The sequence below is a fragment of the Crassostrea angulata genome, chromosome 9 (assembly GCF_025612915.1).
Source record: "Crassostrea angulata isolate pt1a10 chromosome 9, ASM2561291v2, whole genome shotgun sequence".
NCBI classification, from domain to species: Eukaryota; Metazoa; Mollusca; class Bivalvia; order Ostreida; family Ostreidae; genus Magallana; species Magallana angulata.
In genome coordinates this window covers 8,765,433-8,779,158 of record NC_069119.1, presented here as the reverse complement: position 1 = coordinate 8,779,158, position 13,726 = coordinate 8,765,433, and the positions used below count along the sequence as shown (strand labels likewise).

At 31.2% G+C, this 13,726-nt stretch overlaps 2 protein-coding genes across 3 annotated transcripts in view; one reads left to right on the top strand and one right to left on the bottom strand.

The window, feature by feature from the left end:
• The window catches only part of LOC128162962 (uncharacterized), a 46,989-nt gene extending 33,673 nt beyond the window's left edge, over positions 1-13,316 (bottom strand). The window contains exons 1-7 of one of the 2 annotated variants that reach the window (XM_052826407.1): positions 13,114-13,316; positions 12,085-12,204; positions 11,332-11,375; positions 11,045-11,143; positions 10,587-10,673; positions 9,238-9,324; positions 8,105-8,713 (exon numbers count right to left, since the gene is read on the bottom strand). In XM_052826407.1, the coding sequence (XP_052682367.1) occupies positions 8,691-8,713; positions 9,238-9,324; positions 10,587-10,673; positions 11,045-11,143; positions 11,332-11,375; positions 12,085-12,203 (459 nt within the window). In that variant the 5' untranslated portion in view covers position 12,204; positions 13,114-13,316 and the 3' untranslated portion in view covers positions 8,105-8,690. Of the gene's footprint in view, positions 1-8,104; positions 8,714-9,237; positions 9,325-10,586; positions 10,674-11,044; positions 11,144-11,331; positions 11,376-12,084; positions 12,205-13,113 lie in introns of those variants that run through there. The other variant, XM_052826406.1, reaches the window with a different exon arrangement.
• On the top strand, positions 945-4,704 carry LOC128162956 (T-box transcription factor TBX5-A-like). The gene is made up of 7 exons (XM_052826399.1): positions 945-1,435; positions 1,776-2,043; positions 2,216-2,412; positions 3,309-3,428; positions 3,759-3,805; positions 4,064-4,162; positions 4,442-4,704. Exons 1-7 carry the CDS (start codon positions 945-947, stop codon positions 4,549-4,551), a joined length of 1,332 nt encoding a protein of 443 aa, XP_052682359.1. The 3' UTR covers positions 4,552-4,704.
• Positions 13,317-13,726: the final 410 nt, after the last annotated feature.

Genomic DNA, 13,726 nt, shown 5'->3' with positions numbered 1-13,726 from the left:
ATCGTGACTTTAAAGTTTTAACAGGTTTTTTTTTGCTTTAAAAACTCACTCAGTAAATGTACATGTAAATACCTAAAGCGAAACGCAGTACGCTTTGTATTTCGTGTCTAATTCATAAGAATGGTAATACACAAGTTAATAGAGACGTAATCTTTAAGAGGGTTGGGTGATATTGGCCATTTTGAGACGGTATTGTTTTCAATGATAAAAAATTTAAGAAATAAAGATTTTGAATTAACCTTAATGAATATTACTTTATTGTTATGCTTATCATATCTACAAATATTAAAGGGAGACCTGACAGGCAAGCTGACCACTCGTCCTCATTAAACTCTTGCGAACGTAGTAACCTTTCTGGAATTATCTACGCAGTTCTACATATACTAGTGTTAATTATAATGAAATATCGAATAATTGTGTAATGGCATGATTCCAAATATGGAAAAAATCCGACAAACAATTATATTAAGTTAACAGTTTCAGCAGTTTAATCTGGTTTGTAGGCGTTGATAGTAAAAATGCTTTAAAAATCTAGCGAATCAGTTGCCATGTTTTTGCAAACACTAGAAACTAGAACCTTCTAAAGGCGGAATAGCGAGTTTTCATTAAGGAAATTACGCAGTTTTTATTTCGCGAAATCTATTTATTTCACATAGGCAGCATCAATCTACATAAAATCAAAACTTTGACAGGACCACAAGTAAGTAAAATTTTTTAACATTTATTCATGAAATGATATGACATATCTGAATTTCTTTTTTTCATATCATTAAATCATAGGCAATGTTTATCTTTTGCAATTAAATAAGTTTTGAGTTAAGTTATTTGGTATCTCAATGTAACTACATTTCACTATTCAAAACCATTTTTACAAATTACTTGGGTTTCATAACAGTTAAAAAAATTCTTATAAGATATTTTTAAATGTTTCTTCGTAATTGTTGATGTTGTATTCTAACAATTTGTTTAAGAATCTATTGCAATCGACTATGTTTAATATGAATTTATTTATTCATTTAGGCAACACATTTGCAATGGACTACACAGATTATAACGTTCTTGAAAAGAGTGATCAAGAAGAAAGAAACACTGCAGCAAAGAGGCGGCGCTTTGAAACTTATCAATCCTATTCATCTCCGAGGGTGAATTGGTCTCTTTCCAATACACTGTCATCCTCTTCCAATGTTTCTTCGTCAGAAGACCTAGAGGTACAATCATCAGATACAGAGACCTACACGGTGTCTACCTCAGGTTCCTCAGGGTATCCAAACACCTCTGGGTCTGAGAGCATGTCTGAGGACACTGAAAGAGGGAATGCAATAAATACGTTTTCGCCTTTGCAAAACGGTTCCGTATCGTTAGAATTGGAAAAGGGCAACCTTTGGAATAAATTCTACAGACTAGGAACTGAAATGATTATCAACAGAACAGGACGGTATGTATGTGTAGATAGTATGACTTAAAATAAGGTTTAGATCTTTTATCATTGAAACATACTCCTAAACACCGTTTATCCAACATCCTTCTGTCCTGGTCTCTCTCTTCAATTTTCTTATATGAATTCTTTGGTTTTACGTCCTATATATGAATATGTGCAAGTAGTTTCATAGATTGGAGTTGAGATATGTGTTGAGTACCTTAACAATATGCATGTTACCATAAGCTGTGGACGTTGGAAAAGCAAAACATATTGACTGTAATAGTTATTTATAATCCCTCTTAACATATGATAACCTGGTTTGATATCATTTTAAATATTATCCATTTTATTTCAGGAGAATGTTTCCGTATGTCGAGTTCACCTTGAAAGGCCTGGATCCTGCGGGATTGTATGACATAATGTTTGATATAATCCCAGCTGACACCAATTATTTTAAATTTGTGGACAACAAATGGGTAGCTATTGGAGAAGCTGAACAAGATTTTAATAACAACTTTTTCAAGCATCCAGATTCTCCACAAATTGGGTCGAAATGGATGGACAAAATCATATCATTCCAGAATGTGAAACTTTCAAACCAACCTAGCTGTCAATGTGGAATCGTAAGTTGTTTTCTTAGTCACTTCTTAGAATTATGGCTTATGCCTTGCTTTATTGGTTATAAATGTGTTAATTGATATTTCGATAAGATCGTATTGGGTTTGTCTACGTAGCATTTGACATGTAGCATTTAAGTATAAGTTGATTGTTGCGTATCTTTGCATCAATTTACAGTTCACTCTCCGAACCCTTCAGAAGTATTTAGTGAGAATATCTCTCATCAAACACAAGACGGACAGATTTTCTGTGCTTGAAATTCCAATTCCTGTATCGACGTTTGTAGCAGTTACAGCATACAACAATAGGGAGGTCACAGAGCTGAAGATCAAGAGCAATCCATATTCCAAAGCCTTCCGGTACCCCAAAAGCAGGTAAATCAAATCTTACGTTTTGCATGAGTATCCCAAACAAGATATGTTTCCAAACGATGATATACCGCTGTTTTTCTGTTTATTGTTTTTTTTCTGAAAATATTGATTTTTTTTTTTTTTTTTTTTTTTTTTTTTTTACATTTTTTCTACATTTTGAGTAAAGATAACATTTTAAACACCCAACGGCGAAGGACAGGTCACGTGTTTGTCATGTTGATTTAGACACTTCAGGAAGAAGGTCTATACAGTTTGCAAATGAAAGAATTGTTTTAATTAAAATAAACGCACGTATGACCATCCTCTGATTAGAAAAATCAGATCCTTTCCTGCTAAGCAGGAAGTCTATTAAATATTCTTTATGCAAGAACGCACGTGTACCCTGGTTTCATTCTAATGGTAATAAGAGATTTAATCAAATGCATGTACTACATATACCTATGATAAAATATTATTAAATCTTCACCACAAAAATGTACATTATTAGAGAAAAACATTATTTGATAAAAATCATTTTTAGTCACATTTGTTTATCTTTTATTCCTTTATATGGATGGTAAGGGATAAGCTAGGATAGAAAATAGCTTATTAGTGGGAAAGGATGCTTGATATAGGATAGGATATACTTTGGTTTCATGAATATTAATGACCCTGTCAATGCAAAGTGTGAATAGAAATGGCACTTCAATGAACATTTAATTTCGTGGATCAACTTAACCACGAAATCCATTAAAATTGGTATTCAACGAATATTGATGAAACCACAGTAATTGATTTGTCAACTTTCACGATAGCAGAATTATCATTTTTTGCAATGCATAGTGTTGTCTATTTGATTATCTATAATCGAAACTAACCTTTATTATTTTAAATTAATCTTTATTTGTGTTACTCCGTAGAATGAAAAAGTCTTCAGTTTCTCTTTCTGATAAGAAGATTAATCAACATCACAACAAAAGAATCCCAACATCAAGGATGGATGTGTTCACGGAAAGCTTTGATGATATTCACCACATACAGTGAGTTTTATAAAATCATATAAGGTGTATTCTTTATTTTGTACTGACTATCCAATGATTGTATTTTCCATCACACCATGTATAATATACACTAAAAGGAAATTACCCTCAATTAATTATCAATACTTCAATACACTAAATTCATTAAAATTAAGATGAAGAATTTAAAAAACCAAAAAAATATATACTTATTTTCAACAAGTTTATATTCTAAAAATGATTTGACATTATTTTCTTACTTTATTTTTCCTTGAAAGCTTAACAATGTATAATATCAAAAGGCTACAGTATATAAAGCTAACATTATAAGTAACTAATTCTACATTTCAGACTTCCGCCACAATCCACGGCCTTGCAACACGACAGACGGAGACCAAGTACGTACACGTACCTAAAACTTTTCGAGTGACACATTTAAACAAAGTTACATAATGACTAAAGCTGTGTTATTGGAGATATATATATAAAGTAATTAATTTTGAATTCAATGGTTGGGAGAGAAATAGCTTGAATAGTTTTTATGTACTAAAATGACATGTTTAAAGACATAGGGTCTTTCTCTCCTTAGTTTTTTTTTTTTTTTTTTTAAATAGCTGACATAAACTTAACAATCTAGAATTATTTTGTCTTTTCAGGTTTGTCAATCTCCGAAAAATCAGAATTGAAGAACGATCAAGGCATTCAAACAGAACTGTCAATGGCGGATGGAAACTTATGGTGCATGTTACCAGTCTGTAAGTTTTATATGATACTTTCCATAAACTAAATTAAATAAACGTATATTTCATAAGACAATACTTTGAATTCTGTTGACTATCAATTGAAATTCTGGGAAGGTTATTGAAGGACATGAGAATATTTCACAAGACAATACATTGTATTCTGTTTACTGTTATCAATTTGGGGTGTGTTTGACAAAGAAAAATGCTTCATCATCATAAATCTGTATTATATATGACACAACGATAAAAAAAAATTCGTTTTGTTAAATGTTTGGCTTGCTTTTCATTTAGGTCCAATTGTGAGGAATCTTTTAAACATGGCGACCTCTCCATCATGTCCTCGCGATCGCAATATGAATCCGGACATCAACTCACTGAGGCAATATTTTGAGGCATTGTAGCAGGTGGAATCATATTCTGTAGAGAAGAGAATTCCTTGCAACAAGGATATGTATATATTTTAAATCGAGAATTGCTAAAGGAAAATCATGGTGAAGAATAGATTGCTATTGTATTGTTTTCATGTTAATTTTTCATTGCAATAAATGTTGTCTGTGGAGAAAATATTTTGATTTTGTTTGTTTTTAATACACTTCAATTCCTTCCGAGTTCTTAGAAAAGGCATCTTTCCAAGTCAAGGGTTTCTGATCCGCTCGACTCTACATAAACCCTTGACCGAATAGGCAAAGTTTAACGGGGTTAGAAACCTCGCACGCTGGTTAGTGTCATAAAAGTTTGCATGATCCAGTAAGAAACGTTGTTTGAATAATGATGTGAAGTGTGCATCGATCAATGTTGAACCGTTGTCAAATAAATTTGAGACGGACTAGTAAGTATTTGACTTACTGCTATCGGTCTTTAGTCCGAGTGAATCCATCTTTTCTACAAATTCGATTTTTTTAATGGGAGCAGTCATACTGCTATATTGTTTCTGTTGATAACACATTCTCTGATTGGTCAGAACAAGCGATCACAAAAGTACCAAAATGAGTACACTTACTAGATGACGTAATCGTTAACCCGCATATGTATTGTCTTTTCGGTAAAGGGTTTATGTAGAGCGGAACGGGTCAGAAACCCTCGACTTTGGTAGATGCAAAAAAGGATATAGATAGATGTAGGTTTGTAGCTCCGGACTAAAAACAGTCAGAGGTACATGTACGAATTGCGAAATTGCGCTAGCTTTTGACCGATTAGTCTTTTTTTTCCAAACATAACTTATACAAAAAAATCCTCAGACGATTTACTACAAAAATCGTCACTTCACTTCCCAATAATATTCCTTTGGGCATCATCTCCAGCCCAGTAAAGTGAGCTGGTGCAGTTTGTTTTTATGCAAATTATGGCGACTCACAAAATCTGCACGTGAATTTAACTTTATTCTACGGTGTCGGTTAGCGTATTTCCGAGAAAGTCTAAGGCAGGTATAGATAACAGTAGTAAATTGCCTGCAAAATATAATAGTACCATTTTTTCTGTAACATATTTGTAGAAATTAGAATAATCATTCTAAAACTAGCCCAATATTTTGTTCGCCGAAAATTGCAACTTCAAAACGCACATTGAAACCTTAGGTTCCCGGTCGTCGAACCTATTTTTTTTTAACCGGGAACTAGATACCCACAGCTAACAAAAGGCTAGTCTCAAAACACTGCCTACAATAACGCATTTAACTGCTCATGCGATTGCCCCAAACCAATATATACTCCACATCTTTTGTATCCTGACGCATATATCAATTTGACTAATGTGTAAAATTGGTTTAAATATATCTAAAAATGTCGTTAAGATCAGGATGAGAGATTGTTACGTTCATTACATCGCTAAATATTTTGGTTAAAAAAACTTTTTGTTGCTTGGCCACAAGCTAGGTTTTCGATGCGCACATAGAGATGCTAATGAATTTCGACATGTGCCTTGGCACAGGAAATTGCGTGGTCCCTAGTATGGACGTGGACGTGGACGTCACAAAAATTGAACATATCCAAAACTCTGAGGAGCCATTGAAATTGACATATAGCTAATTCAAGCTTTGATAGCGTCAAGAGAGGTTGCAACATTAAAAAAAATACTCGTAGGTCATATAACATATTCGAAAGTTGGCGGCGAGGAAGTAATGCGCAGTGTCAATTAAGGGTTGGAACTCTTAATGGGGATGTGCGGCCATCTTGAACATTTGAGGATAAGAATGTAAACATTTCTTGAACTGGCTTGTTTTTGCCCGACACTGGTCAAAAATGTTGCCAAAAGATATGAAAGCAATAAATATGATGACCTGTGTGTCATTCTGTTTGAAAAGCATATACTCAGCAGCGAGAGGTTTTTACTAAGGTATATACAATAAGAATTTTGAAGCAAAAAGTGAAATAGTAATGAGTGATTTAGATTATCTTGGGTTCTCAAAAAATCATTAGAAGTCAGTGAAGACATCAACTCAAAGAGTAAATTTTTGGGCTTATTATTGATTCGATAAATTTTAAAGTTTTTTTTTTTGCTAACCGAAGAAATAATCTCTCAAATCAAGACAATATGTTGGAGATGTTGCTAGATCATTCAGTCCCAATTCGGAAGATCGCGTCTTTAATTTGTCTAATTGTTATTACATTCAGTGCAATTTTTATTTTACTTTTGCATATAGAAATATGAAAAGAGTCAAACTAGGAAGTTTAAACACAATTCCAGCTATGATTCAATAACGCATTATTCAGAGGAAACTGTTAAAAAATTAAACAATGTTGATAGTTTTTATAGAAGACTTAATCTACACATTTATTACTTAGTTGAAACAAACGCATCCATTTAGAACTGGGAAGCAAGTTTTGGTAACAAATACACTGAAGGATGATGGTTAAAAGCTAGTATGCATATTTCCAAGTTGAAACTTAAACCAATTGAAAAAAAAAATATTCAAAAAGTTATTCCAATTGTCACATTGGTATTTAATCTAATAACGGGACTCTACGTGCTAATATCAATGCGATAGCTCAATAATTATCTCATGTTTTTAACGTATTTGAAATAAACAACTCAAAAGTTATGCTACAAAAGAAAACCAAGTTATATAATACCCTACTGAGCCTAAGGCTCATTACATATAATGTATCTTATCCTTCACATCCCTAAAATTATGCTCGGATGAGGGATCATTATATATGTATGCTCTTTGTAATCATTTTACATAGAAGATGTACACATTTCACTTTGGCGTAATCCATTTATTAAGTTTGATCATAGTTTAAAAATACAATACGAATTTAAAATCAATCTTTTAAGATACTTTCAGCATAATGTTTTCTCGTTGTTCCATAGACCATTTTTAAAAATAAAATCTGCTATCGATTTCATTTATTTTATAATGAAAGTATAAACTGTCCAGTTTTATGTTATACATATACCGTATACAATAATTTAAAAAATTAATTATACGACTAAATTCAGAAAATAAGGCCAATTATTTAATATTTAATTTTAATAACGTTAATTTGTACAAAATCTAAACGTATACTAACGTCAAGCGAATTAACACATTTTGCACACAAGTCGTATTTTGAAGTAGGCAGGTTTAGTCATATATATACGATATACATATGTATATAAACTTGTATAGCCAATCAAATTAGGTGTTACACTTAGAATAAAATTATTGCACGTTACATTTCCAGTCCAAATTAAAAGTGTCGGTTGTATTTTGGATATCAAAATATTATTTAAAAATAAAGGTTTTGATTGTCTTATCTGATATTGCTTGATGATTTTGAAAATACAATGTCTTTATGTTCCGTTTTATGTTCGAAAAAAAATCCATATGATCCATATGTTGACAGTTTGTAAGTACAATAGTTTGGTATTTTTATTTTGTTAAAAGCATTCACCCCTTTCTAAGAAGCAAACAACGCAAATAGCTGATATAACGAAAGTTTTTTAAATTGCTTCAAGTCAATAAAAAGCAAAGAATTATTTTTGAGACTATATTTATTTTTTGTGTACAATAAGATTGGCTGTCAAAACATCTTCAATTTACATGTACATTGCTATTATAATCATTATTATCGTCCATTTCAATTACTTCACATTTTGATTGATAAGTATAACTTATGAACTCTTATACACCTACAGATTCATGGACATAACAAAATATCATTTAACTAAAAACAATATTTTCTTCTATTTCAAAACCTACTTTTCATTTTTTTTACTTTTGTAAAGTGAATTAAACAATTAAAAAGAAGGTAATTAAGAATAAAAAATACAATTTATGCACAACAACAACAATAACACCATGTAAACACATCTAAACACAAATGAAAAAATGACCTTTTTTGAAACCCAAACACATATTATTGAAAATTTTAATTGATCTAGAAGTTAGTAAATCGCATTAACATTTCCTTTTAAAATATCAAATAGCTTATGATCATCAATTCATTGAATACATAAAGTAAAGATAATATCAACCCACAAAAACTTTTTATCTGTTGCGTTATCCCTGTAACTTGATCAAAATGATAGAAACAATTGCAGAAGAAGAAAGGACTGCTTTTCATTCATTGTCTTTTAGCCATTCTGTTGGGGAAAAAAAACAATAAGTACTTACCAGTACGCAATTGAAATGTTATCTACTCAAATGGATTAGTGCATTGTGATCAGAACTTGATAAACGATAAAACTCATCTTATTTAGTCACGACACACTTCAAGTATTTTAAAAATAAATGTCTTTCATATTTTTCATCTTTATATTTGTTTTGGTTTTCCTATTTTTATACATTCGTTTTCCCCAATTTTCATTTTATTTATGAGTATTAACGTTTTAAACGTTTGTTTTTCGAGATATACAAAGTATCGAGATATAGTGTTATATACATGTAAAGCATATACACTTTTAATCTTTTTTATCCAAGAAAGAAACATTTTTTTTTAAAACTGTTGCAATGCTATACAAATTTACCAATGCGTTAGTTTGATTTGATTTGAATTGAACATATTTAATAATTATTGTGTAAATATATATTACACTAATAAACTATATATAGGCAACAGACAATGCTTATGTAAGCAATATATTCTTCTATAAGAGAATATTCTTACTTTGAATCCTTGCTTTGTGTTCTTCTAGATGCTCGGTCATCTGTTTCATGTCTTGTTCTGTGGTAGGCTCCCATTGAGATTGAAATGCTTCAAGTAAGGAAATATAAAATATTCTAGTATATGTGTCAGCTGTTAAAACAATCATATTATTTATACATTCATTAACACTTCTTTATGTATTTATTCAATGTAAGTACTGTTTACAGGGAAGTATTCACCCCCGTTTTATTTTCGCCCTGTTCACCCGCGTTTTTAGCGGGCGAATTTAAGACTTGGCGAATTCTATGTCCAAAATAATATATCTTTTAACACAACTACATCTGGGCGAATTCAAGAAGGGGAGAAGCCGTATGCAAGTGAAAAAGGGCAAAAATGACATGGGGCGAAAATAACCCTGTAAACAAAGAAGCATAGTTTGTATGGGTTTTTTGAAGGTCGATAAAATGATAAAACATATTATTTAAATATCTATTTACACTTCTTTATATATTTATGCAATATAATGACATAGTTATGATAAGTTTATTTCGGTCTATACGATCTATTGTACGTATAAAAAGCCAAAACAATAACAGTTTTATTATATGATCACGTGACAAAATAATATAAACATAATAAATTCGTTGTTATTTCATCACCTTTATTTTATATGATCCAGTGACAAAATAATATAAACATAATAAATTCGTTGTTATTTCATCACCTTTATTTATTTTCTTAACATCAAGTTAAATTTATTGCCGAAACCATTGAGAAAAACACATAATTTCATTGGACTAATGATTACCAATTATAGAAAAGTAGAAAAAATCAATTATTATATCCACTTTAACCGTTACGTGAGGGTGATAATAACATGTTATTTTCTTAGAATGTTTGGTTTTAGCCAATCAGTAAGCTGCTAAGAAAAAATATCTATTATGTTTGTGTCTATTTAGAATTATTAACATTTTCCATTTCTTCCATTCGTCCGTGATAAAAGCAAAAGTGTATTTTATGTTAGTTAATTATGCATGTAGGCATGTACATAATATAACTGTGTCATATTAAGGTCATAAATCAATGATAAGGACGTATTGCTTTTATGCATATTATGATTAGTATGCATTATCCAAATTATCACGTGGTTATCGTCAGTTTTGACTGCCACTGCTTTGAAATTTTAATGTCGCCACTCATTTTTCCGTCTTATTTCTAACAAGTAAGAAATATAAAAACTATAAATTTTAATTTTTTCATACATTATAAAACTTGTTGAATAACTTGTATTTTCTGTAAGACTAAATAGTAAATATCAGCAACAAGTAATGAAATATTTGTTTTATGAGTTTATCATAAGAATCAAAAACCTTGTAGCAATAAGTTGATGTCCAAATTGTTACAGCCAGGAAAATCCGGAAATGACGCCGTGTCCGAGGAACTCCAATCAAAAGGACCTAATAGAATTGTGATAAAAAAACGTAATAATGAAAATCGTGTTAATAGTGTTTGTGCTGTAATTTTATAAATTTTTATTTAATAAATATTTAACAATTTTACAACCATGATAATGAAAAATCGTGTTAATAGTGTTTGTGCTGTAATTGAAATTAATGATCAACAGTTTAACACCTTAAGTTACTCAACATTTAATTTTAACTAAATAATAAGAAAGATAAAAAATAAATAAATTTAGTATAGATACATAATATTACTCGCCTCTGCACCTAGCCCTTCCACCCACTCCCATCCAACCCACTCCCCCCCCCCCCCAAAAAAAAAAACCCCCGAAAAAAACCCACCTTGATTGATAGTGTTTTGAACTTACACAATGGAAACATGGACCAAAGGGTTCCATCTGCCATTGATATTTCTGATTGAGTTCCCTGGTCATTCTTTACAAGTGATCCTCCCGACGAGAATTCTCCTGGATAAAAGCACCAACAATTGACAAACTTGAATTTAATTCCCCAAAATATGTTCAGTTTAAATAAGGATTTTTTACAACCCTCTCATTTTAGTTGATAGTTCTTTTAGCAACAAAAATTCATTGACAAAATGCTCCAGATCATAAGTTAAAGCATATTCAGCATCAGTATATGTTTGTGTACGTACTTTGTCTCCTTCTGTTGGAGGCGTCGATGGATAATAAAGAAGGTCTAAAATGTAAACAGTAACTTTTGGTAAAGAATACTTTTCAAAATCCATCATTAATTCTACTCATCAAACAAGTCAAGATAAACTATATTTAAAAAATGTAAATATTGAAAAGTACTGAATTTATACTTAGACCATAGGAACCGACTTACGACCAATTAATGAATATTTATTAATCACAAACTAATCAATATTTTATTGTAATAGTTGTGAAATATAATTATGGAAATCAAAATGGATATAAATGAATGGTTTGATATAAATTCTGTTCATCAAAGACCGCTCCATTAGACTGAAAATATTTACGACTCTGTCGTAAGTTCTTTTGTAAAACGCAGCAAGCGAAAACAGCGTACTAAGAAACTATTTTCTTTTTTACTAATTAGAAAGATACTTATTATTCAGCGCTTAACTAGTAATTCTATTATTAATACAATTTAAGGATCATTAAAAATTCAAAAAATATGCTGTATACAAGGAGAACTTTGTCTCCAATTTATTTTTGCTCCTTTCTTCCACGTCGTCAGCAGGCAAATCTAACAATGGGCGAATTCAAATGTCTCAAATTATTTCTTTCTTAACACACTGCATCTGGGCGAACTCAAGACGTAGAACCGTTAACAATTGTAGAGGATATTAAACAACACGGGGCAAAAGAATCCTGTGTTCAGTAATTTATTTTGATTTATCAACTCATTTCCATCAACTTACTGTGAACGGTCGCTTCCATCGAAACGCCGAGCTCTAGCGTGGGCTCTTGATTTTGTGCGTTTGTTTGGATGACTTTTGTAACATTTTCTATTTGCAGAGCTGTTAGAAAGCTTCTTCATTCTAAATAGACAAAAATACAGAAAAATAATATTAACATTTAAAAAGACCAAATTATTTGATTTTAATAAGGTTCTAATAGTATGTCTGCAAAATCTTATAATTTTGAATATGTGTCAATGAGTTTCATGTTTAAATTTTCTAAAATTCTAATAAAAACAAAATGACATTTTTACAGATATAACGTTATTCACACTATGCGTTAATAACATTAAATAAACCATGGAAACCAAAAGCCTAGATTTATTGCGTCACATCAACCACCTGCAAACTGAGAAAATTGATTTGTCTAGGCGAATCTAGAATTGCATACCCTACTCATACGTTATTAATAACTATTGTATGACGTCATCTCTTTAAACAGACCAGAATAGCTTAATCAATAAAATCCAGTATTACAAGAGAAATAGACTTGTCTAGCTATTTTATTAGAAATTCATAGTTTACCAATTATGGTGGATGAATAACAGTATTCTGTCATATTTCTTTTTCGCACAAATAAACTCTTTATTATCCGCTTTTTTCTGTTTTCTTCTATTACTATTTTATTTATGTTTTTTGTTTTATATCTTAGATTATTGCATAATGCATACTAAACTGCAAACGAATATGCTTGCACACTGAATGCTATAGGACAAATCCAAAGCTTTTAAAATTGCCGCTATCCAAGCATGCACAGAAAAAAAATTTCCGAAATAATTATAAAGCCGATTAGTCTAGGCGAGTCTAGAATTGCAAACTTTTGTTTTGTTTCGTATTTTAAAACACAAACTAATCTGCAAACGAATCCAAGCATGCACTGAAAAAAAATATACCAAAATAATTATAAAGTATTCTGCGTCGAATCTATGACTATGATTGCTTTCATTTTCATTGATATTCAAATTGAATTTCAAAAACGGTAAATTTTACCTGCTGTCGCGGTAACGATGGGGTTTCCAAACACGGATGATTATTGAGATGAAGATTTGTGACCACCAGTTTCCTTCTCGGTTAAAACACAACCGCAATAAATTTTGATGCAGCTGTTCGGTTTTGCAGAACAGAATATTCCTCCTATTCTTGTCTTTAGATGAAGTCGCACGGGATACTTATGTCTTGTTTCAAGCGTGAGCTGTGACTGAAACCAAACAATGGGTGTCTAGTTGTCATTTTGCTCTTATATATTACGTAGGCTTAAAAGGCGTTCACTAAACGCCTTTCAAACGTTCGCATTGTTAATATCAATATCAAGACACTTACACATTCCTAGCCAATAAGAAAAAAGACTTGTTGTTACACAGAACAGCTCACAATTCCACATATACAGTCATGATGTTTTACACTATTTAAAGATGGAAATAAATTTCTATTTCTAACGTAGTCAAAGAGAACCTGGTTACGCTTGAATAGATTAGTTGTGATCAAATTCTAATTCTGCTTCTAAAATACGTTTCCATTTGTTGTCTACGCATTAATTGCAATTTTTTAAGCTGGGATTATATTATTAAACATAATGTCATACGATGGCAAAGAATCCAGACCA

Excerpts from the sequence above, each read along its gene's own strand:
- LOC128162956 (XM_052826399.1), top strand. The coding sequence starts at position 945 with ATGTTGTATTCTAACAATTTGTTTAAGAATCTATTGCAATCGACTATG. Across the intron at positions 3,806-4,063 it reads ACACGACAGACGGAGACCAA|GTTTGTCAATCTCCGAAAAA; the intron begins GTACGTACACGT and ends TTGTCTTTTCAG. Across the intron at positions 4,163-4,441 it reads ATGGTGCATGTTACCAGTCT|GTCCAATTGTGAGGAATCTT; the intron begins GTAAGTTTTATA and ends CTTTTCATTTAG.